This window comes from Mus pahari, chromosome 23, assembly GCF_900095145.1.
Source record: "Mus pahari chromosome 23, PAHARI_EIJ_v1.1, whole genome shotgun sequence".
Classification (NCBI taxonomy): domain Eukaryota; kingdom Metazoa; phylum Chordata; class Mammalia; order Rodentia; family Muridae; genus Mus; species Mus pahari.
In genome coordinates this window covers 11,583,275-11,607,905 of record NC_034612.1, presented here as the reverse complement: position 1 = coordinate 11,607,905, position 24,631 = coordinate 11,583,275, and the positions used below count along the sequence as shown (strand labels likewise).

The 24,631-nt window shown below is 49.9% G+C and overlaps 2 protein-coding genes across 4 annotated transcripts in view; both read left to right on the top strand.

Annotated features, from left to right (window-relative positions):
* The window catches only part of Acad10 (acyl-CoA dehydrogenase family member 10), a 43,909-nt gene extending 23,362 nt beyond the window's left edge, over nt 1-20,547 (top strand). For 2 of the 3 annotated variants that reach the window (XM_021186981.1, XM_029533699.1), the window contains exons 9-21: nt 2,099-2,280; nt 3,809-3,959; nt 6,373-6,518; nt 8,690-8,863; nt 9,663-10,063; nt 10,499-10,639; nt 11,040-11,177; nt 11,278-11,368; nt 13,636-13,794; nt 14,839-15,011; nt 18,762-18,905; nt 19,506-19,583; nt 20,193-20,547. In XM_021186981.1, coding sequence (XP_021042640.1) covers nt 2,099-2,280; nt 3,809-3,959; nt 6,373-6,518; nt 8,690-8,863; nt 9,663-10,063; nt 10,499-10,639; nt 11,040-11,177; nt 11,278-11,368; nt 13,636-13,794; nt 14,839-15,011; nt 18,762-18,905; nt 19,506-19,583; nt 20,193-20,363 — 2,149 coding nt within the window. In that variant the 3' untranslated portion in view covers nt 20,364-20,547. The remainder of the gene's footprint in view (nt 1-2,098; nt 2,281-3,808; nt 3,960-6,372; nt 6,519-8,689; nt 8,864-9,662; nt 10,064-10,498; nt 10,640-11,039; nt 11,178-11,277; nt 11,369-13,635; nt 13,795-14,838; nt 15,012-18,761; nt 18,906-19,505; nt 19,584-20,192) is intronic. The other variant, XM_029533700.1, reaches the window with a different exon arrangement.
* LOC110313109 (small integral membrane protein 22-like) lies at nt 15,226-16,024 on the top strand. The gene is made up of 2 exons (XM_021187144.1): nt 15,226-15,324; nt 15,741-16,024. Exons 1-2 carry the CDS (start codon nt 15,226-15,228, stop codon nt 15,966-15,968), a joined length of 327 nt encoding a protein of 108 aa, XP_021042803.1. The 3' UTR covers nt 15,969-16,024.
* Nucleotides 20,548-24,631: the final 4,084 nt, after the last annotated feature.

Genomic DNA, 24,631 nt, shown 5'->3' with positions numbered 1-24,631 from the left:
TCCGTGCTCAGCCAGCACTGTCCCTTCCTACCAGGCCAGGGCTCCATGCTCAGCCAGCACTGTCCCTTCCTACCAAGCTGTCCCCCCTGCTGAGTCTCCCTTTTTTCCTTCATTTTTGATTAGGAAGGTTTTCAAGTACACAGAACAATCTAAAGAAAACACAACACAGAAATATCTGTGTACACTATATATAAAAATGCTGTTAATATTTGCCACGTGTTCCTATATATGAAGTAATTTATATACCCAGTCATTTATTTGTTCATTTATTGAAACGGGGTCTTACTGTGTAGACCAGACTGACTTCTAATTCCCAGTTCTCTGCCTCTGCCTCCACAATGCTGGGATGACTCCAAGTGTGTCCCAGGAATGTCATATGTGCATTGCACATTCATGAGTGTCAGTACACATGTATGTGTAAGCGTGTGGAGAATAACCTTAAGTGTGGTTCCTCAAGGGCCATCTATCTGTTTGTTTGACAAAGAGTCCCTCACTGGGACCTGAAGCCCTCTAGGCTAGGCTGGCTTGCCAGAGCCCCAGCGATCCACCTGTCCACCTGTCCACCTCTACAGTGCTTCGGTTGCTAGGGAGACCACATACCTTTTTTTTTTTTTCCCCTGTGAGCTCTGCAGACCAAACTCAGATCACCATGCTTGTGCAGCAAACATTTACTGACTGAGCCATCGCCTCACCTCCTCTAAGAATGTCTTCAATGGGGCTGGAGATATGGCTCGGTGGTTAAGAGCACTTGCCAATCTTGAAGAATACCCGAGTTCAATTCCTAACATCCACATCACAGCTCATGGCTATCACTCCAGTTCCGAGGGATCTAGTGTCCTCCCCTGGCCTCCACAAGCACCTAGCACACCGTGGTGCACAGACATATATGGGGGTGGGACACAAAACACTCACATACATTTTTAAAAAAGAAGGATGTGTTTCAAGTCAGGATAAACACACATAATAGAAGAATTTTTAGAACCACTTTTTAGAGCAGTAAAATACTGCCTAGTCATGACTAATGGATGGCTAATCTCCATAAGGTGGTAAATGTGACTTCAGTGCCTTTAAGTAATGGTGCATTAGCTACTCACATTTAATGGCACATTAAGTAATCAGGAATAAGGAGAGATGCTGATGGCTGCCCAGGGCCTCTGTGTAATCATTTTCTCTGATTGAAAACAGAGTAGGTTTTACAGATGAAAAGAAGCAATAGGAGCCACCTGTCATAGCTCCAGGTTATTCCACGCCCTGTCTGGCTCCCACTGACACTTGGTGCACTGACACGGTGCAGGCAAAGCAGCCATACACAGAAAATAAAACAAAAGGGAGAAAGGCACCAGGAGCTGGAGAGGTGGCTCAGTGGGTAGAGGCGCTTGCTGCACAGGCATGAGGCCCCGAGTTCAAATCCCACATAGAAGCTGGATGGATCAGGAGAGTGCCCACCATCCCAGCGCTCCTGCAGCAAGAAGGGAGGCGGAGACAGGAGAATCTCCGAGCCCGTGAGCCAGCTAGCCTGTGGCACACCAGGAAAATGAGATGCTAGCTCAGACAAGGTGGAAGGTGAACCGACCCCTGAGGCTGCCCTCTGACCCCCATACCTGTGCTTCGAGATGTGTGTGCCTTCACCTTGGCTCTCAAACACTCACAGGGCACAGGCCTGGAATTCCAGCACACCGGAGGTCGAGGCAGGAGGATCTAGAGTTGGGAGATAACCCGTGTTATGGAATGAGACTCTGTCAAAGGAAGCAAATGAAAGAGAGAAACCTTAAGACAGGCTTCTTCCTAAGTCTCGTGGGCGTGCACAGGCAGTCAAGGGCAGAAGTGAGACTTCACACACCCTTGCAGTGAATTGGTTTTGTAATTACTACATTTAAACCTCTCCCATGGTATCTGCACATGGGCCAAAGAGAAGTGGGAGCCTGCTGGGTGTCTGCACACGGAGCTGGGTGTGTAGAGGGGTGTCGGGGACCTCATTTCTCTGCACAAAGGAGAGGAAAGGACCTGTGCCCCCTCTCCCAGAATCTCCTCCCAGAAACTGAGGGGTCCCATGGCTGACAGCCCCTGTGGTGCTCACCCCCGCCTGTGTCCCTGCCAGCGTCATCGGCACCCCCTTCTACTTGATGGAGTACTGCCCGGGCATCATCTACAAAGACCCCTCCCTGCCCGGCTTGGAGCCCAGCCGGCGGGAAGCCATATACACTGCCATGAACCAAGTCCTATGCCGAATTCACAGTGTGGACCTGCAGGCCGCGGGCCTGGACAGCTTCGGCAAGCAAGGTGGGCAGGGGCAGCCCGTCCTTTACTGACAGCTCCTCTCACAAAGAGAAGCTCTGCTGTTGGGGTCTGGGGGGCTAGGGGTGCTGACACACAACCCCGCCCACGTTCCAAACCCAGGCGACTCATGACTGGTTCTGCTCACTGCTCATTTCATCTCAGGCTTAACTGAGGGCTCTGTTTCCTGGGTGCTTTTCATCAGCTAACCGCTTAATCCTTCCTTTCTTTCCAATGCTGATCTTAGTACTTAGCATACACTCCCTCTTCCACCTCATCCTTCTTTTCTTTCTTTTTTTTTTTTTTAAAAATGTTATCTTTATTTTATTATATTTTATTGAAGCTGGGTGGCGGTGGTTTACAACTTTGATCCCAGCACTTCCCAGGGGGCAGAAGCAGACAGATCTCTGAATCTGAGGGCAGCCTGGTCTACAGAGTGAGTTCCAGGACAGCCAGGGCTACACAGAGAAACCCTGTCTCGAAAAGAAAAGTAAAGAAACAAACAAATGTAGCTAAGGGTGGCTTTGAACTTCTGACCCCCCTGCTTCCGTTTCGTTAGTGCTGGTGTCACAGGTATGCCACCACACTTGGCTTTCTTCCTCCTAGACAGGGTTTCTCTGTGTAGTCCTGGCTCTCCTGGAACTCACTCTGTAGACACGGCTGGCCTTGAACTCACAGAGATCCACCTGCCTGTGCCTCCTGAGTGCTGGGATTAAAGGTGTACCCACTGCTGGCCACACTTGGCCTCGTTTTAAAAAAAAAAAAAAGAAAAGAAAAGAAAAGAAAAAAAGAACAAGACTTTTCACTATGTCAGGGGTCTCACTAGATTGCCAAGCTGGCCTTGAACTTGTCTCAAATGATCTTCTCATTCATCTTTATATTAATACTATTTATTTCTTTTGGATTTCTAAGACAAAATTTTTCTCTGTAACCTTGTCTGTCCTAGAACTGTCTCTATAGAACTGTCTCTATGAACCAGGCTGGCCTAGAACTCAGAGATCTGCCTGCCTCTGCCTCTCGAGTACTGAGGTTAAAACAGTGTGCCACCACGCCAGGCTCAACTTTGTGCATGTTATCCTCCCTTTGGCTCTGGGAGGCACCTTTCAAGAGGAGAAAAGGAAGGCATAGCAGGGTTAGGCATGTGCCCATCATCACAGCGATGGAATGAGGCAGGGTTGGACCCCACCGGTGGAGCCGGATTCCATGCTCTCAGCCTGATGCTGTTAGACTTAACCATGAAGATCCCCTAGGCTGTGTGTGAGAAGCTCACGAACCCTCAAAGAGCATTAGGGCTCAGGGTGGAAGCTTCCTTGTGGAGGAATAACACCTAGACCATGCTGAGCTGTCTGAGGCAAAGTAGCTGGTGGCTTCCTTGTTGACAGGAGCATCTCATAGGAATTGTCACTGTCACGGGAATGTGTTCAGACAGATAGCACTGGCACAGAGCTGCTGATGTTTTCATGGCTCTGGTGATCTTGCCAAACGCCTGAGGTTGTTGGAATAGCATCCTGTGTTCTAACCCTCTCTCCCTCAGGGGACTATATTCCTCGCCAGGTGCAAACCTGGACCAAGCAGTACCGAGCAGCAGAAACCAGCAGCATCCCAGCCATGGAGAGGCTTATCCAGTGGCTGCCACTGCACCTGCCCAGGCAACAGAGAACCACGGTGGTACACGGTGACTTCAGGTAGACACAGCGGCCAGGGGGCTCAGCAGCCCATGTGGAAACTGATGGGCAAGGTTCGTGCAGGGGAAGATCAAGCCAGTGGTCTTCGTCCATATTGCAGATGGGAATCATTCCTTAGGAGATGGAGCGTCATTCGTGGCTTCTGCTCACTAAATATCAAGAGCAACCCTTCTCCCAAGTTGTGACCACCAAAGTGGCGTGCAGACTCTGACCCGTCTGCTAGGCGGGGAAACACTATTGAGATCAGGTAGAACTATGGCATTCCTTCTTCCTGTCAGGTCAGTGTTGGAAATGATAGCGGTCAGGGAGTAGATGGGGTTTGCTGGGGTGCGCTCTGAGTCCAGGGCCCCCGCATTCATCAGTGTGCCTTCCAGCCGACCTGCCATGGCTGCCCTAGATTCTGTCCTTGTGGCACTTGGGGAACAGTTTAGCATTCCCTGCTTCCAGCAGCATCTGCAGGTCTGCTGTTGAGCCACACTGTGTTACTCAGGCCCCGCCCTACTTGATAATTTTCTCCCCCATCCTCCATGCCTTTAACTAGCCTCTACCTAGGACTCTAAAACCCTGCCCCCACCCCCATGCAACCCTCTCTCTGTGGTGGGGAAGAGTAGCTAAAAGGTGAGCACTGGCCACCACTGCTCCGTGGCCTTTGTCCTCGCCGCCTCTCAGGTGTCCACAAATGCGACCAAGAACAAGAGCAAGCAGGAGACTGCTAGCAGCGGTCTAACAGCCTCTCAGCTGTGGGGAAGCCCATGACACAGTTGGCAAAGCTCCCCTTAGTAGTAACAATGGCCATCCAAGACAGTTCCATCTGCAGCTACATGGCAGAGGGCATCTTGCTGGAGGCAGGGATCTAAAACTGCGGATCTGAACACCACAGCCATTAAAGCAGGCAAAGGGAGCCTGCCACAACTGTCGATTCTCCTCCAGTACGGCCTTGCACCTTTGCACGGCAGTCGCTGCAAAGATGCCAGCATGCTGGTGCTTGTAGCACATGATGAGCCATGTTTGGTGGTGTGTTGGGATCTTACCTAGCAGCTAAAATATGCTGATTGGCTCAATTTGAGTCAACCTAAATAAATTTCAAGGGGCTCATACTGAGGAGAAAAGATTCAGTTCCCAAAGAGTAAGTATGTGTGACTCTTATGCAGGTTTACCAAGGAGTGAGAGAATGCTGTCTGTGGTTTCTGAGTGCCCACATAGCCAAAAGAGACAGAAAACCATGAGACAAATGCCCGCCACACTTGGAAGGGAGGGAGGGAGGGTAGGGGCCATCAGCTGAACCTGAAGCATTTGTGTGCTAGAGATCTGAAGGAAAACCAGCAACACGGCACGTGGTCTGTGTGTCCTTTCTATGTTTTTTTTTTTTTTTTTTTTTTTANCATCAGATTTTTGTTACAGATGGTTGTGAGCCACCATGTGGTTTCTGGGATTTGAACTCAGGACCTTCGGAAGAGCAGCCACTGAGCCATCTCACCAGCCCCCCTTTCTATGTTTTATAGTATGCTTGGTTATTTTTCTTTCTATGAGTAATTTGACTTTTGATTATGTATTTGTGAGTGCATTACCCATGGAAGCCATAAGGGAGTTAGATGCTGGACTGGTGATTGCAAGCCAAATTCAGCCAGGTGCTGGGACCCAAACTCGGGACTTAGTCAGAGCAGCACATGCTTTTCAGGACTGAGCTCGATCTCCAGCCCCTCCCATTTATTTTAAATCAAGCCTACATTAGTGTCCAGTCAGGGATCAGAAGAACTCAGAGACCATTAGAGAATCTAGGAAGGAGTGCAGTGTGGCTCAGAGGCCACTGAACAGATTGGAACTACAGTGGGGTTGCAAAGCAGCTGGCTCTGCCTGGGCCACCATGCTCCGCTGTAGCTTACTGCCCAAGAAACTTCGCCAAGGCCCCTTAGCTGACAGCTTGGACCCCACAGTCCGTGTCCACCAGGGTGGCTCACTGGCTGGGGCTGTAGTCCTCTGCAGGCTTGCCCACAGCTGGGCCATCTTCTGTGGCTTTGTGATTTCCCAGCATCGTAGCCCCTGGGTCTCAATGACCTCCACCACCCCGGAAGTCCCTCAGCATCACTTGATACTTCTCAGAAGCCAGGTACTTCATGGAGTGAAGAATTGGCAAGTGTGTCAAATAACTCTGTAGGCCTGCTTTAGGGACATCACAGAGAGGATATAAATCCTGTGTGGGCCTTGGCTGTCCTCAGTAGGGAAGTTGGGAGAATAAACAGCTAGACTAATCCCATGCCCTGCTGATGCTTTTGACTCACTGAGGCCAGCCGGGCGCCAGAGGACCTGGGAGCCCTAGAGGTTGGCATTGTTACAGTATACAGGCTGGTGGAGGGTGGACCCGGAAGGGCAAATAGTGTCCCCAGCTGTCTCCTTTCCTTCTGTGGTTTCTCAGGCTGGACAACCTGATATTCCATCCTGAAAAGGCGGAAGTGCTCGCTGTCCTGGACTGGGAACTTTCCACCTTAGGAGACCCCTTTGCTGATGTGGCCTACAGCTGCCTGGCTCACTACCTGCCATCCAGCTTTCCCATGCTGAGAGGTAGGAGCCAGTCCCAGAGCAAGCCCTAGGGCAGTCACTGGCTGATGTCACTGGGCTGGGGCTCCAAAGTGAGGTCCAAGGGGTTCAAGTAACATTGTCCCTGAAATGTGGGGGTAAGAAAGAATAGGATGGATCTCAGTTCATTTATTCTGTCGCCGCCTCCTCCTCCTCCTTCTCCTCCTCCTTTTGCACTAGGGCTCCATCTTGGCTCTCCTGCATGCCAGCTGACACCCTAGCATCAATCTGACGCATCAGCTTGCATTTTCCCATAGGTTCTGGACAAGCTCCTGCTGATCTGCCCAGGCTCATTCTGTGCCATCCTTTCTGTTTGCACATCTGTTTTTGTCGTTTGTTTCTGTTGTCTCTGGGTTGTTTGCTCTGAGATAGGCTCTCATGGCTGGCTGGCCTTGAGCTCCCTGTATAACTGAGGCTGGCTTCAAACTCCTGATCCTCCTGCCTCCACTCCTGGGTGCTGGGATTTCAGGCATGTGTTACTGCATCCAGTCTATTATTGAAACAAAGCATTAGCATGTAATTTATGATCTCATTGTTCTGCCTAGTCAGATACTTTGCTTCAGTCTGCTTTGGCGTGGAGGTGGGGTGACACTGTGGTGGTTGTCTCCACATAGCCTTGGATATCTTGGAACTCATTCTGTAGACCAGGCTGGCCTCATACTTACAGAGAAACCCCTGCTTTTCCCAAGTGCCAGGATTGAAGTAATGCTCCAAGCATGTCCAACTGTTTTGTTTTTAAGACTTATCTTTAATTATGTGCATATATGTGTGCAGGTATGTACACATGTAGGTTCTATAGAGTTGAGAGGCAGGCATTGAAATTCCCTGAGCCCTGGTTATAGGCAGCTGCCTGGCATAAGTGCTGGTAACCTACCTCTGGTCCTCGGTAAGAGCAGCAGGTTCTCTTAGCCACTGGGCCAGCTCTGCAGCCCTTTATCGTTTTGTGATTCAGGGTCTCGCTATGTAGCCCTGAGTGTATTGGAACTTGGACTGGCCTTAAACTCCAATGATCTTCCTACCTCTGCCTCAGAGTGCTGGGATTACAGGCCTGTGCTGCCATGCCCAGTCTAGCTGTATAGTTTGTACAGATGGTCATTAAATATTTCTTTGATGACTTAATTTGCAGTGACAACCTTTATCACATAGATGTAATATTAGACATTTGATTTATTTTCTTTTTTATAAAAAAACTTCATATTTCTTTTTTTTTAATTTGTATTTATTTTTTTGTGTATACAATAGTCTCCCTGCATGTATGCCTGCACACCAGAAGAGGACACCAGATCCCATGACAGCTGGTTGTGAGCCACCGTGTGGTTGCTGGGAAATGAACTCAGGTTAAGAGCAGTCAGTGCTCTTATCCTCTGAGCCATCTCTCCAGCCCTTGACTTATTCCTTATGTAGATACTTTGTCCAGCATTCTAGTCAGGTGTCACATGTCACAGTGCAAGCATGTCAGTGAAGCTAGTGTCCTGTCATCTCTTTTTTTTTTTTTTGATTTATTTATTTATTATATGTAAGTGCTCTGTAGCTGTCTTCAGACACACCTGAAGAGGGCATCTGATCTCATTATAGATGGATGTGAGCCACCATGTGGTTGCTGGGATTTGAACTCAGGACCTTCAGAAGAGCAGTCAGTGCTCTTAACCACTGAGCCATCTCTCCAGCCCCCGTGTCCTGTCATCTTTATCTGCTTCATAATGCTGTGAGATTGCTCTTCTGATGCCTATGCCTCTGTGTGTCTGTACATCCATGTCTGGGTGTCTCTCTGTGAGCGTGAGGCAGGCATCACACCCAGGGCCTGGCACACGCTAGCCAGGTGCTGTGGCACTGAGCTCTGCCCGAAGCTCCTCTGCCTCCACCATCAGCTCCTTGGGGACTGTTTCTTATCAAATGACCAGTTGGGGATGACTCCATCTGTGGTCGGGGGGAATCCTTAACCAAGGACTGTTAATTTGGTCTGAAACGTAGAGGGAACAATCTGTAAGTAGCTTACCTTAGGCCAGTGGTTAGAGCAAGGAGCCACAGGACTCACAAGCTGCCTCAGAGCTGTGAAAGCTACTCAGGAGCATGGTGGCCTTCAGAATATCAGGGTTGCTAGTGGAAGGGGAATGAAGGTACCAACCACTCGGGGATGGCTCTGTCTCTCCTCTCAGGGTTCAGAGACCAGGATGTGACAAAGCTGGGCATCCCCACTGTGGAGGAATACTTCAGGATGTACTGTCTTCACATGGGCATCCCGCCCATTGACAACTGGAACTTCTACATGGCTTTCTCCTTTTTCCGTGTGGCTGCAATCCTACAGGGAGTCTACAAGCGGTCACTCACAGGTGAGCTTTGGCCTGATGGCCACAGAGGTTTCAAGGAGATAGGTTTGGCCAGAATGGTATAAGGCTCAATTTTCTCTTCATCATGAAAGTGTGTGTAGAGCCAGCTGTGGTGGCATACACTTGTAAAGTGGGGGTTCAAGGATGGAGAGTTCAGGAGCATCCTCATCTGTATATGGGAAGCTCCAGAAAGCCCTATCCTCCACTCCCCCCCCCCCAAAAAAAAAAGGTAGAGAGAAGAAAATGCCAGTGTGCTCTAGAAAAAATGGTGCTAGAAACTGGCCCTGTCACTGTGTCCACAAGGCATCATGACCCAGGATCAAGTAGAATCTCTTACTGCTTCCTGGCACTGCAGAATTGATTTTGGGTGTTGCTCATTATTTGTTTAGTTGTTCTTGTTGTTGTCTCAGCCAGGGTTTCTCTATGTAGTTCTGGCTCTCCTAGAATTGCTCTGTCCTTGCCTGGCCTCGAACTCCGAGATCTGCCTGCCACCGCCTCCTAAAAGCTAGGATTAAAGGAGTGTGCCTCCACAGCTTAAATTAGTTTCTTTAGGAAAAGGAAGTCCAAGCAGCAGGGGACATCCAACCTCCACTTTCTTAGAGACTTACCACCTTCTCCAGACTCAGTTTCCCTTTCCATCGAGTTCAGGTTCAGATCCTAGTGCTGCCTGGAAGTCCAGGGCCCTGGTGGGGACCGGTGTTGAGCCAGTGGCAGTGTCTGCCCTCAGAGTGTGGGCCATGTCACTGACTCACACATCCCCAGGGTGGTTATGGGTAATCAGTTCTCTCTCCATTCTCCATAGGCCAGGCAAGCTCGGCAACAGCCCAGCAGAGTGGAGAGCTCCCTGCAGCCATGGCTGAGCTGGCCTGGGATTTTGCCACCCAAGAAGGGTTCCGGGTTTTCAAAGAGATGCCAGCCACCAAAACGCCAAAGAGATCCTACCATGCCTGGGCGGGGCCGAGGTCCCCAAGGACTCCCATGGGTGTGAGGGGTCACAGCACTGTAGCGGCTGCTTCCCCTTCTCGAGAGGCAAAGGGAGGCCTGGTCATCTCTCCAGAGGGCCTGTCTCCTCAGGTCAGAAAGCTGTATGAGCAGCTGATGCAGTTTATAGAACAGAAGGTGTACCCTGTGGAGCCAGAGCTGCAGAGACACCAGGCCTCTGCCGACAGGTGGAGCCCTTCCCCGCTGATAGAAGACCTCAAGGTAAGCCAGCCTGTCAGTGTGGCCAACAGGGTTTGTCTGTGTAGCCCTGGCTTCTGGAACTTGCTTTGTAGACCAGGTTGGCTTCAAACTCATAGATATCCTCCTGCGTCTGCCTCCCTGGTGTGCATCACCACACCCCAGCTTTTGTTTTTGGGTTTTTGTTTTGTTTTGTTTTGTTTGAGACATTGTCTCTCTGCATTTCTAGCTGACCTGAAATTCATCATGTAGATCAGGCTAGCCTCAAACTCAGAGATCCACATTCTTCTGTCTTCCAAGTGCTGGGGTTAATGATGGGTAATGCCACTTCTGGGTGGATATATGTATGTGTGTTTGTGTGTGTATGTATACACACATATGCATGCATGTACACACACATACATACACACCTCATAAAGGTAAGATTCAGTGATTGTTGCTCTCCCTTTTCCCTGACAGGAGAAAGCCAAGGCTGAAGGGCTTTGGAACCTTTTCCTACCCTTGGAGACAGATCCTGAGAAAAAGTACGGAGCAGGGCTGACTAACGTGGAATATGCACATCTGTGTGAAGTGATGGGCATGTCTCTGTATGCTTCTGAGGTACCGTCTTCACAGTTGTCTCAGCATGAGAGAACATGTGTCCCCCCCCAACACACACACACATGGCCAGCAGAAACCCCTGCATGTAGAAAGTGCATCGCAGGGCGCCACCCAGCCAGAATCTTGTATAGGCAAATCAGGCAAAAATATAGACAGCTGACAAAAGCCTGTATAGAGAGTTCATTCAGAGTAGCCACCTAGGGCGTGGGCTGTGGGGGCTTCTAGTTCAGAGTCCTTAAACTCAGAGAGGGGGTTTGAGATTCAGTGTGTGTTTGGCCCTTCTGAGGGGAAGTAAATGCTTTCATGAGTTGTCAAAGTATAATGATATGGAATAGATCCCGCCCTGCCTCTTCCAAGAGGTCGGAGATGTGGGGGAAACAAATGAGTTTCTTCTCCTCAGATATTTAATTGCTCTGCCCCGGATACGGGGAATATGGAGATCCTGGTGCGGTATGGCACTGAGGAGCAGAAGGCCCGCTGGCTGGTGCCGCTGTTGGAGGGCAGGATCCGTTCCTGCTTCGCCATGACTGAGCCCCAGGTACCATGTTTGTACCTTTGCCTGGCCCGCAGCTTCTCTCTGCTCCTGTGTGATGTAGGTCCCTAGGAACTCTAACTAGCATGTGCTCTCTCTTATCCAGGTGGCCTCCTCAGATGCCTCGAACATCGAGGCTTCCATCAAAGAGGAAGATGGCTCCTATGTCCTAAATGGTCACAAGTGGTGGACCTCAGGTACTTGGCCTGAAATATGCTTTTCAAACTATTCAGTCTGTGTGGATGAGGAGGCCTCTGGGGCCCACTATGTGTGGCATGGCAGGTTTGGGGGGTTGTAGAGGCTCTTGAGGACCTGATGACCACATCTATGGCTGAACCCCTGCAGGCAGATTGCTAGGATTCTGTAGACTGAACCTTTTCTCTTTATTCTGCCCCTGCCATGTTGGCTAGAGGTCTTCTTGGTGGCTTCCCCTCTCCCTTGAGGTCAGGTGCATTGTGTCTTAGAGGCTTCTGAGTGTCTCTGTGCCTCAGCTCACAGAGCCCCCATACTTCCCTTAAGGGAGGGACCCCCAGGCCCCATCCATATCACAGGAGGAAGCCAGGACTGGGGCGAGTAGTCACTTACCTAGGGCAGTAGCAGCTGGCAGGAGTTGTTGAGATAACTTATCACTTAGTCTCTGCTGACCTCAGACTGCTTTGTAGCTGACGCTGGCCTTGAGGTCCACATCCCCTTCCCTGTGCATTCAAAGTGCTAGGATTGCAGGCATGTGCCACCACACCAGGCTCAAATTTATGTATTTGTCAAAAAATCCATTTATCTGCTAGACATGGTATTGTGCAAACTGTAATCCCAGGGCCTGGGAGGTAGGGGTAGAGGTTAACATAAACGTGCGGATGTCATTCTTGGTCATGTATGAGTCTGAAGCCAGTCTGGGCTACATGATACCCTGTTTGAAAAAACAAAAATAAAGAAGAAATCAAATGCTACATTGTCCACAGGATTTAAACAGGCTTCTTTATAATTCTTTTGCTTCTTTGTTTTTGAGTTTTGGTGGGTTTTTTTGTTTGTTTGTTTGTTTTTTGGTTTTTCAAGGCAGGGTTTCTCTGTGTAGCCCTGGCTGTACTATAACTCACTTTGTAGACCAGGCTGGCCTCGAACTCAGAAATCCTCCTGCCTCTGCCTCCCGAGTGCTGGGATTAAAGACATGTGCCACCCTGCCCAGCAAAACTTAATGTTTTTAATCTTATGATTGTTATGAAGTGAATACTTAGCACTTGTTCAGAGACATTTGCCTTTTACTCCATCCCACCTCTGTAATAAAGATTCTGACTCACGGTACAGAAGCGCCCTCAGATCTTATCCTGCCTCCTGTTTTCACATGTTCTTAGGTACTATTGACCGTGTGGGGAAAATCCAATATTCATAACCACGCACGACTGGAGAAAAGGGAGGAGAGGGGAGGGATGGGAGAGAGAGAGAGTGATGTGTGCCTTGTCCTTTGGGCACGTGTTCCATGTTGATCTGTGTCCCTAGTCCCTCTCTCCATCACAGTGGATTCTGAACCACTTGATCCATTTACTCAGTGTGCCCATTGGCTGTCTTTGGCGTATGAGTTACACTTCTGACATGGAACGAACACAGCTGGTATTCTCACAGTGCCCAGCCAGAGAGGCTTCCAGGCCTCCCAGAAAACACAAGAATGGCCTCCTGGAAGCACCGAGCTTTCTTGGAGTCTGAAGCAGTTTTCTGAAGCCCGCACCAGAAGGGAAGCCTGAGAAGCAGTTCGGAGGTCTATGTGGCATTTCCAGGAGGGCCTCTGCCCCGGGTCTCCAACGATCAGTGTCCACAAGAGGGCACATTCTTGTCAAAGGCTTTTGTAGCCAGTTCTGTCTTGGCTGCTTCCCAGGGGATGGATTTGTGAGCTGTGTTGTACCATCCATGGCAGATATCCTCCATGTTTCCCAGTAGCTCATGTGGAGCTCAGCATTCCAGAGGCTCTGTGAGCACCCAGTTTGATATCTTGTTTCTTTTATTTAAGTCTAACGTGATGGTTTTCTACCTTTGTTTCCTAGGGAGATGGACAGAGGTCTATATAGGCAGTTATAGGCACTGGGTGCTTTGGCTGAAGGCCAGCACTCACCCACACTGCAGCTCACAGCTGTCTATGGCTCTAGTTCCAGAATATCCGATACCTTCTCATGGCCTCTGTGAGCATTACACACATATACAGACAAACACTTACACGTGAAAGTTAAACCATTGCTCCTACAGTGACTATGGTAGGTTCTCATCTCCCTGTGATAAGTTTTGCCAGGCCTGGAGGCCGCATGTGCATCTCTGGTCCTGTGGCTCTATCAGCGCTCTGGAGCCTGGACTTGGTTCTCTGATCCTGTAGATTTATCAGGGTTATAGGTTTGCTTTTCACAGGCCAGGGCTCCTTGTGGTCAGAGGCTCCATAGTCCTGGAATCCACTGATAGGCTCTGTCCCTCTTCTTCCTGGCAGGCATCCTGGATCCGCGCTGCAAACTCTGTGTGTTTATGGGAAAAACAGACCCACAGGCCCCAAGGCACCAGCAACAATCTATGATCTTGGTTCCCATGGACTCGCCAGGAATCAAAGTCATCCGGCCTCTGTCAGTGTTTGGTTTGGAGGATCCTCCAGGTTAGATCTCCCTGAGTGTGGCTCTAATATCTGACAGCATTTTGGGGAGCCTGGGTTCTGTTCAGAATTTGCCACATGCCAAGGATCTGAAGGGATTGGTGAGGCCCAGCCCAGCTGTTCATATCCTAAGGAGCATGGCTGACCAGCACACTGCCTGTAGGTGTTTCTGCTTTCCTTTCTGATCTCAGAAGATAAGCAGGAGTCCATGAAAGGAGACAGGAGGGCAGAGGCACTAGGCCTGCATCCTCTTGGATTTGTCTTGCGTGGACCATGGCCCCAGGGGATTCTGTCACCTGTGTGAAGGGAGGGAACTCTCCACTGACAACATTCACACCCACACTTCTGCACATCTCCAGAAGAATGAAGCACCTTTCTGGCCTGCATCCTATTTTAACCACAAGCCCAGTGAGATGGCTCAGTGGCTATTTCCAAGCCTAAAGACCGGAGTTTAGTCCTTGGGACCCACATGGTAGAGGGAAGGAGCTGGATCTGCTGTTGTCCTCAGAGCTCCTCACACATGCTTGGGCATATGCACACACGCACTCACACACCCATACAACCAACACATAATACAAGTAAAAATAAACCAGTCAATATTTTGTGGCCAGTGAGATGGCTTCGTAGATAAAGATGCTTGCTGCAAGCCGGGCTGCCTGAGTTCTATCCTCAGGACCTACATGGTAGAACAGACCCGACTTGAAAGTTGTCTTCTGACCTTCCCAAATGTACCATGCCTAACATTATGTACCGGCAGTGGTGGCGCACGCCTTTAATCCCAGCACTTGGGAGGCAGATGCAGGCAGATATATCCGTTCAAGGCCAATCTGGTCTATACAGAGATTCCGTGTCTCAAAAAGAAAGTAACAAATACAATAACTTTGTTTTGCTGTAGCCATCCATTCCCTTCCTGCATTGCTGGGTCCACTGTCCCCTTCTTAGCTATGACCCAGTTAGAAGCCCAAGGCCTGGGAACAGTGCCAGAGGATAGCCCTAACCTAAGTAAGGTATACAGACATCCAAAGAAACTGCATTTTGGTCTTTCAGGTGGCCATGGTGAAGTACGGTTCAAGGATGTGCGTGTGCCCAAGGAAAACATACTTCTGGGCCCTGGACGAGGTTTTGAGATTGCTCAGGGCAGGCTAGGGCCTGGCCGGATTCACCACTGCATGAGGTTGATCGGGTACTCAGAGAGGGCCCTGGCACTCATGAAGACACGGGTAAGTCCCCTTGTGCCCACATTGACTCAGAGCCACTGTTGCTGGCTGGGGAATTCCAAGCACTGGTCTCCTTGTGAGAACAGAGCTCACAGGACGGTGTTCATGCCTGGAATCTGCATCTCTGCTTTGCATGTACTTTACATGGCTACAGCTGGCTTCCAGAGTGGGATGGGCACCCCTCTGTCCAGGTGTTCAGAAACCAAGGACAGGCTTAATGGTGGCTGAGGGCAAGGTTCCCAACCCCAGAAGATCGTGGGCAGCCAGGAACCATTTGTGTTCCCAGTACATCCCCAGGTTAGATCCTGCATGGCCTGTTTGTGCCCCTGGGGACACAGCACCTGGCCCTGGCATAACAGCTTCCTTTGTCAGTATGTCCAGGCATGGTGTTTTATGCCTTTAATTCTAGCACTCGGGAGCTGAGGCAGGATTGCTGAAACTTTCTGACTAGACTATAGAAAGTTCCCATAGGGCTGGTGAGATGGCTCAGTGGGTAAGAGCACCCGACTGCTCTTCCGAAGGTCCTGAGTTCAAATCCCAGCAACCACATTGTGGCTCATAACCATCCGTAACAAGATCTGACTCCCTCTTCTGGAGTGTCTGAAGACAGCTACAGTGTACTTACATATAATAAATAAAGAAAGAAAGAAAGGAAGGAAGAAAGAAAGAACCCACTGGAAGCAGCTTTGCTGGGGAGAGAAGAGGTAGCTGAGATGGGACTTTGCTGAGGAGCTAGAGGCCACTGCAGAAGAAGTACTGGGGAGGCTGAGGAGCCGGCAGCTGTTCCAGTCAGAATGGGACATCGCTGCCTTTGTGGTCTTTCTCATATCTGTGGGCACTGTGGTGTTGTTGCTGTTGCTGGTTGTTGTCCATTGCAGCTGTTGCTGCTGCTGCAGTGCCTCCCCCAGGCCCCGGAAGGAAAAGCCCAAGGGTGTGGATAACTTGACCCTGGAACCTTAATGCTAGCTTGCCCTTGGCATGGGTCCTGCTGGATGACATTAACAGAGCCAATGTTTGCCAAAAGAAAGAAAGAAAGAAAGAAAGAAAGAAAGAAAGAAAGAAAGAAAGAAAGAAAGAAAGAAAGAAAGAAAGAAAAAAAGAAAAAAAGAAGGAAGGAAAGAAAGAAAGAAAGAAAGAAAGAAAGAAAGAAAGAAAGAAAGAGCCCATAGTATGACATTGCCTCAAAGAAGTCATTTGCCATGGGCCCCTTAAAGGCTGGGGACGCTGAGACTACCATGGCAGCACAGTGAGGATCTGCAGGGTGGAAGAAGTCAAGTCTGTTCAGTTAGGTGTGACCAAGCTGGTGTGGGTTCTGACTTGAGGCATCTTCCCTCAGGCAGTTTGTCTTAGGCGTCTCTAAGCAGCACACAGTTTGGTGAAAACTAACTCTGGTGCTGAGTAAACCCTGTGTGCACATCAAGTACAGGAATCTCTCCGAGGAACAAAGTGAGCTAAATATAGATTGGAAGTGACTCCATCAAGACTCTTTTTCTCTCTTTTTTTTTTTTTTTTTTTTTTTTTAAATTTGAGACAGGGCTTCTTTGTGTAGCCCTGGCTGTCCTCTCACTTTGTAGACCAGGCTGTCCTCGAACTCAGAGATCCACCTACCCCTGCCTCCCAAGTGCTGGGATTAAAGGCATGTGCTGGCATTGAGACTCTTTTTAAAGACCATGTGAGGCCTTCCATAGAGATGGTTCTATACATTGCTCAAAAAGAAAGAACCAAAAACCAAAAACCAAGCCTTTATAAGGCTCTGAGACAGGTTCCCTCTGCAGGAAGATAGGGTGTGGTCTCTACCCACAAAGACAAAGGTTTCCAGGCTATTAACCATATCCTCTCATGGCCCAGGGTCTTTTACAGCCCATGTTGGCTTGGAAGTCTCCATGTAGGCAGGGATGACCCTGTTGGGACTCAGGTTCAGGCACACACCATCCCTGGTTGGAACCTAACTTCTTAGTATAGAGATGAACTTATTGTGATTCTAAAGTATATGGTTTTACAGCAGACTGCCAGGGACAGATGTCATGTTTGTCTTGAACCCCAGAACTCTGTAGACAGAGGCAGGTGGGTCTCTTTGTGACAGAGGCCAGTGTGGTCTGCATAGCAAGTTCCAGGACAGCCAGGGCTACATGGAAATGAACAAGTGGGCAGAGGTTACCGAACCATACATGGACTGTCACTGTTTTTAATGGCAGGAGCGAGGACAGTGAGCTGGCTCAGCACATGATGGTATCTGCTGCCAAGGCAGATGAAGTGAGTTTGAACCCTGAGACCTACATAGCAGGAGAGATCCAACTCCTCCAAGTGGTCCTCTTTCCCTCATGTTCAAAATATATAATAAAACTTTAAAATTGTATCTATGTGCCATTTAAATGCATGAAGAAAGTGTAGAAGGACTAATAACAATCATTTGTTTTTTAAAGATTTATTTATTTATTATATGTAAGTACACTGTAGCTGTCTTCAGACACTCCAGAAGAGGGCGTCAGATCTTGTTACGGATGGTTGTGAGCCACCATGTGGTTGCTGGGATTTGAACTCTGCACCTTTGGAAGAGCAGTCGGGTGCTCTTACCCACTGAGCCATCTCACCAGCCTGTTTTTTGTTTTTTCGAGGCAGGGTTTCTCTGTGTAGAACTGGCTACTGGCTGTCCTGGAACTCACTCTGTAGACCAGGCTGGCCTCGAACTCAGAAATCCGCCTGCCTCTGCCTCCCAAGTGCTGGGATTAAAGGCGTGCGCCACCACGCCCAGCTACCTGGTTTTTTTTTGTTGTTTTTTTTAAACACATGTTTTTTTCTCATGTTTTTCCTGGCTGTCCTGGAACTAATTTGCTTAGTAACCAGCCTGGTCTCAAACTCACAGATATCCAGCTGCCTCTGTCTCAGCCTCTCAAGTGCGAGGATTAAAGGCAAGTGCCAAAACTGCCTACCTCTGTCTCTTGGAAGACATGTTCTAACTATGAATCACACATACACAGAACGTGGACCTCATGGAGATCACCTGCCTCTGCCGTTGGGATCAAGCACCTGTGTTACCACGCCCACCTTCATGCAGTCTGTGCACGGAGGAGAAAGTCATAGAGCACTTTCAGTTGTGTTGATGGTACTACACACACACACAGAGAGAGAGAGAGAGAGAGAGAGAGAGAGAGAGAGAGAGAGCGCGTGGACCTCATGGAGAGCCACCTGCCTCTGCCGTTGGGATCAAGCACCTGTGTTACCACGCCCACCTTCATGCAGTCTGTGTATGAAGTAGAAAGTCATAGAGCACTTTCAGTTGCGTTGATGGTGCAGGCGAGGCACAGACATCTCTGCTGTGTGTCTCTGGCACTATCTGATGACCTGCTCAGCTCTTGGGTTGGTGGAAGGGCGCCATCTTCACATTCTAGACGGATTTCCCTTGGTCACAGGGTTGGTTATTACAACAGCAGTGGGCAATAAATGGCTACTGAGGTCCCATGAGTGATAGCCCAAGATTCCTGGCTCTGGACCTGTACCATTCCCAGCTCTCCAGGATCACTGTAGCTGTAATCAGCCATAAGCCTCTGCAGGATGTTGTCTATAGGTGTGTCATCTGTAGTGAGCCTTGCATTGCCTACCTCAGACCCTCGCCCCCAGTTAGCTGTCAGGCAGGCGGTTCCCACATCTGCTCTCTCTTGTCCTGTGTGCCTGGCTCCTCTGCAGTCATCCTTCAGAGCCTCCCAGGGCCTCTCTAGGCCCAGCTCCTCAGCCTTGTCCCTCTGGTGTCTGCAGGTGATGTCCCGCACAGCCTTCGGGAAGCCCCTTGTGGAGCATGGCACCATCCTGGCAGACATTGCCCGGTCACGTGTGGACATCGAGCAGGCCCGGCTGCTGGTGCTGAAAGCTGCCCACCTCATGGATGTGGCCGGAAATAAGGTGGGAGCCTTTAGAGGTGACAGGGGTCACCCTGAGGTGACACTGGAGTCTAGCCATCTCTCCTTGTTTGCAAACTGTGGGAAGGCTCAGCTCTTGGACAATGATGACTGCTACTGTTCTGCTTGAACGGTAAGGGGTCATCTCTTGCCAACCAGAAAAGGTGTGGGGAGAGGTGAACTTCCACCAAGTGGTCCGCCCTGGGCCATGCTGGTGCATGGAGGTAGATGAAGGAGGAGAGCTGGGAGGAAGGACCTGCGGTCCTAGTCAAATACAGCATTAGCCTACAGAGGAGCCTGTCCCCATAGCAACATTACCCATCTCCTATGGTGTGTGGCCATGATGCATGTGGACTGCTGTGTTATCCGGCCTTGTATGCAGGGTCTCTAGACCCAGGCAAGAGCTGCCCTACCAGGTAGTGGAGCCAGGTAGTCTGTCCCTGGTTGATGCCCTTGTTGCTGGCGGCCTGAGGATGCCCAGGTCTAGCTTTGGTCCACTGTTGCCCGCAGCACTGTACCCAGCATCCACCCTGACAGTCATTTGGCTTTCTGTTGTCCTCCTAGCTCCTCATCCTGCTTTTCTTTCCTCTGCCTTCTCCTGCAGGCTGCAGCTTTAGACATTGCAATGATTAAAATGGTAGCCCCTTCCATGGCCTATCAAGTAATTGACCGCGCTATTCAGGTGAGCAGCCCTGGACTGGCCTCCCGCTGTACCTGCTACCTTCCTCTCCAATTTTTTGTTTGTTTGTTTTTGGGTTTTTTGTTTGTTTGTTTTCTTCGAAACAGGGTTTCTCTGTATAGCCCTGGCTGTCCTGGAACTCACTCTGTAGAGCAGGCTGGCCTCAAACTCAGAAGTCTACCTGCCTCTGCCTCCAAGGGCCGAGATTAAAGGCGTGTGCCACCACTGCCTGGCTCTCCAACGTGATCTTGGTACCCCATCCCACCCCGCCCTGGCAGGACAGTATGTTCCTTGCTCAGTGCCTTCTGCTTGCAAGTAGCGGGCCTCAGGGCTAAGGGAGCCCTGTTCCTGCTCAGACCCAGTGTCTGACTCTGAGGGGTGCACATGTTGACACCAGGTCCCACACAGAACTTTCTCAGTAGCAGAAGCAAACCATGGAGAATGGGCTGGGTGAACAGGGCATCCAAAGGATGACAATATGGCCCTATATGAAGTCTGGGACACACAGTGACACGGGGACCTCTGGCGAGACAGCAGTCACCAGCTGTTGTTTTACAGACTTTCACTTTTAGAACTCAGCCTTTCTTCTGTTTTCCACTCTGTGTCTGTCAGGCCTTTGGAGCAGCAGGCCTCAGCAGTGACTACCCCCTGGCTCAGTTCTTTGGCTGGGCCCGAGCCCTGCGCTTCGCTGATGGCCCTGATGAAGTACACCAGCTGACAGTGGCTAAGATGGAACTGAAGAATCAGTCCAGGCTGCAGGAGCCAGCAGCACCCAGAGTGTAGATGCTGAGTTTAGAATGACCTGCCAGGTGTCATTCTTACATCCTGTCCAGCATCTCAGTCTAGGACACTTAACTGTGGCCTGAACCTTCTGGGGGTCTCTTCAAGGAGATGTTTTTCTGGGGTCTCTTCAAGAGACCTGCCTGCCTCTGCTTCCACGTGCTGGAATTAAATGCATTTGCAACTATACCCTGCTCTGAGCCTGGTTTTAAAACAGCCTTATTGTCATTTGTATTTGTGTGCCTACCAAGGAAGAAGCTGTTAGATCCCCTGGGGCTGGGATCTAAGTGCCTCTGAATAGCCCAACGTGGGTCCTAGGAACCTACCCTGGGTCTTCTGCGAGGGCAGCCAGTGCACTTAACTGCTGAGCTGCTCTCCAGACACATACAGGACAGGCTGCCCCCTCAGAGCAGATGACCTTTATCTCCTCATCTTCCTGCCTCCACCTCCCAAGTGTTAGCATTACAGGTGTGACAGCATGTCCACCGGGGAAACCCTTTCCACGACAATCAAGGTGAACTAATGTTCCGTGGTCATTAACATATTTTGTTGGATGGGTCAGCATGTCAGAAAGTGGGCTACAGTTGTAAGTGACCGAAGTGCCACCAAGTGATTAAGTTCAAGGAGTATCAAGCACCCATTCCATCTTTGCTCCGTCATGAAGAGCAAGGAGAAGGCACCAGTAGGCAGAGGCAAGAAGTAAGCTCCAGTTCACCTGCCTCTCCTTAGTCCTGAAGAAGGTGGCAGGTGCAGAGGGGCATGTGTGTCGGGGGCACTCAGGGGAGACGAGCAGGACGCCAGAAGCTCAAGGCTAGCTCTGCTTGCGTGAGTGCCAGATCACGTGAGAGGCTTACGTGGTGAGGGCTTGCTTTCGATTGTAGAGTTGTGATTTATAATATCTGTCCACATGTGTGTGCTTGAGTATATTCTATACAACATGTGAAGCAGTGCCTGTAGAAGCCAGAAGAGACCTTTAGATTCCTGGTTGTGAAGTAACGAGCTGTGAGCTGTTCAACCTGGGTGCTGGGAACCAAACCTGTGACTGCAAGAGCAGGAATGTCTCTACCTTCTGAGCACCTCCCTAGTCCCCTTGTTTGCTTTGGAGACGGGCTTTAAGCAGACTAGGCTAGCCTAAAGCTTTCTATGTAGCCAAGGATGACCTTGAATTTCGGGTCCTCAAGGCTCCAACTCCCTAAAACTAGGATGTCTGGTTTAGGCAGGGCTAGGAATTCCATCCAGGGTGTCCTGTTATGGACAAACCTCACTTCTACGCTAGGTGAGAATTCACCAACAGAACTACATCTCTGGACCTGAGACCTTGTTTCAGTTAAAACAACGGATAGACAGGGGCTGAGAGTTTAGGGGTAGAACTGTACTTAGCAAGGAGAGAGGGAGAGGAAGAGAGAGACAGAGGAACGAAGACAGGGAGGATAGGGAGGAAAGGAGAGGGAAGAGGAGAGGAGGATGCAGAATGAAACTGGGAAGTAGAGCTAGAAAGGCTGCTGGAGGAGGCAGAGCAGCTGCCCAGGTAGACAGTGGCTTCGGGCACCGTATGCCTGTGCGGTAGCTCTGGCAGACACTGGACATGTACCAGAGTCTAGAAGAACTATTCAAAGCCAGACTCTCGTGGCACACAGTGAGGACATGCTGACCCTGCAAACCATCCAGGAAGACATCATGTGCACCGAATGGCCGAAGCGCCTTCCAGAATCTACTTGGGATTAAAGGCTTGGACGGCCACCACCCTGGACGTGACCAACTGTCTGTCTGTAGCCCAGGCTGCCTTTAAACTCCTAACCTTCCGTTGTCCAGCCCAACGTACAGAATGATAGGTGTGACCACTCACCTGCTCGGCGGTGAGCCCAGAGGCCGAGCGGCCCGCTGACAGCAGCGCCGCCACCTCCTGGGCAGCGGCAGCCCCCCCCCCGAGGCGCGTAGCCAGGCTACCCACAACAACCTCCACTGCCGCCTCTTGACCCCTGTCACTTAAACGCGGGTGGCGCACGCGCAGGCGGGAGGGGCGTGGCCCCGGGCGCGCATGCGCTTTCGGCAGCCGCTTCCTTCCCGTGACTGGCTGTCTGGAGCGTGTGCAGTCCTCGTCTGCCTTCTGTTTTGCGTTTGACCCCTCTCTCGGTTTTATCCTCCCTAGCTTTCCCGCAGGGCTCACCGAGACTCTGAGGGTTTCTGGGTCTTCGACCTCAGGGTTGTAACTTTCTGCAGGTATGGCGAGGGGCTGGTTAGGAGCGCAATGGCTTCACAGATAATCCACTGAGAGCGGAGCACTGCGGGGCTGCGTGGGATGATGATTTTGCGGACACAGAAAACAGCCCCAGACAGGACAAGCTTGGGCACTCGTGCGATCCTGAGCTAGTTATTGCATAACCACACGGTTATGCGAAACGAAACGCTGTGTAGAGACGCTGGAAAGCCAAGAAGTCATGGTTAAATTTGGTCTTGTGGTTTGTGCTTAGTTTTATTTTTTGTTTGTTTTTGTTGTTTTCTTCTCCCAGTCAGAGTTTCTCCGAGTACGCCTAACTGTCCTGGAACTCACTGTGTAGACCAGTCTGTCCTGGAACTCAGAGATCTGCCTGCCTCTGCCTCTGGAGTTGTGGGATACAGCCCTGCCTCACCCCCGTCTGGCCAGTAGTTTTGAGGTTTTGAGTTGTTTTGAGACAAGCTCTGTTGTAGCCCAAGATATCTGGAGGTAAGATATAGGAGGAAAGATAAGCTGTGTTCTCTATGTATTGGAAATGGGTGTCCTTGAACCTTTGACCCTCCTGCCTCTTCCACCTCACCAGTGCCAGCGTTACAGGCTTCTGCTGGAGGCTTTGTGCTTCACAGGATGGCAGAATAGAACTAACTCAAGAATTGTCCTCTCTGCAGGTGCTATAGTGAGCACACACACACTGGGGAATGCACTTCAGTGGTAGAATGCCTGAGTTATAGGTTCTGGGTTCAGTGTCTAGGACACACACACACAAAGGAAATAATCAACATAATGTACTGGACACACACACATAAGAGAAAGAAACAAGGAAAGAAAGGAAGGAAGGGAGAGAGAGAGAGAAACGAACAAACCAGGGAAAATCAGTGCATTTATAGAAAAAAATCACATGACAGTACAATATTGTATATACTATATAATGTAAGAGATGCATGAGAGGCCATGTATATGAATGGTACCTCTAACAGGAACACACAATACATAGAGGTGTTTATATGATTTCCTATATAATATGTCTCATCCCCTTTTAATGCCAGTTTCCCAACTTCTGCTCACATTTCACGTCCTGATAACACTTTCGGAGTGCATGTATGTGTGTCTGTGAAACATAGACCTCAGTAGTACTGTCACCTGGTGATGACCACCAAAAAAGGCAGAGATATCACCAATCACAACCCCCTCACGGAGAATAGCGGGTGTATATGAAAGTGCACCATCCACCCACAGTGTAGATCATCTGACCGTGTGTCAGCCATTAGTTCATGGTGCTGAGGTTGACCTAGGCACTTCAGCATGCTAAGCACAAGCCATTCTGCTGAGGCACACCCCCAAGTCAAGTGTTAGATAACCCTAAGTAGTGTGCCACACACTAACTTGATAGCTCTACATTCTTAACCTTAGGCAATGGTGACCTGCCCCCCCCACCTTTGCAATAGATAGTCATTGTCCCCATTTTACAGAGGAGGAAGCTGAGGCTCAGAGAGGGTAACATACCCAGGACCTCATGCGCAGTGGGTAGCAGAGTCAGATCTGGAATCCAGTCAATCCAGATCCCTTATGTCTTTACTACACCATCTCTGTAATATAAGACTATACACCATGTGGCTGTTTGTGAAATATGATCGAGGCAGGTCTAACCTCATTCTGTTTGACAAAGAAAACAAAGATGTTCTGTGGTATAGAAGATGCCAGTTCCAGGAAATTAGCATTGCAAACCAGGAATGGACAAGCTGTCACAGGTCTTCATGGGTGTCCCTAGCTCCCTCCCTGAATCTCTCCCTTTCCTAGCTGGCTAGCCTGGGCTAGCCTGTGTTAGCCTGGGCATTCAAGGCTGCCCCACCTCTGCCTCTTTGTGCTAGGGGTATAGCCATGCATCCTCAGGACTCCATGGGATTTTCTGATCTATCCAGTTTTTCATCCTTCAGGTCATTTAGCCTGAGGAGCTGTTCTGACTCTAGCACCAAGCCCCAGAGGTTGGGTATCTAAAAGACAACTCAGTCCTTGCCTTGTGGGGCTTACTATATATAGACGAACAGTTAGTGTGTGT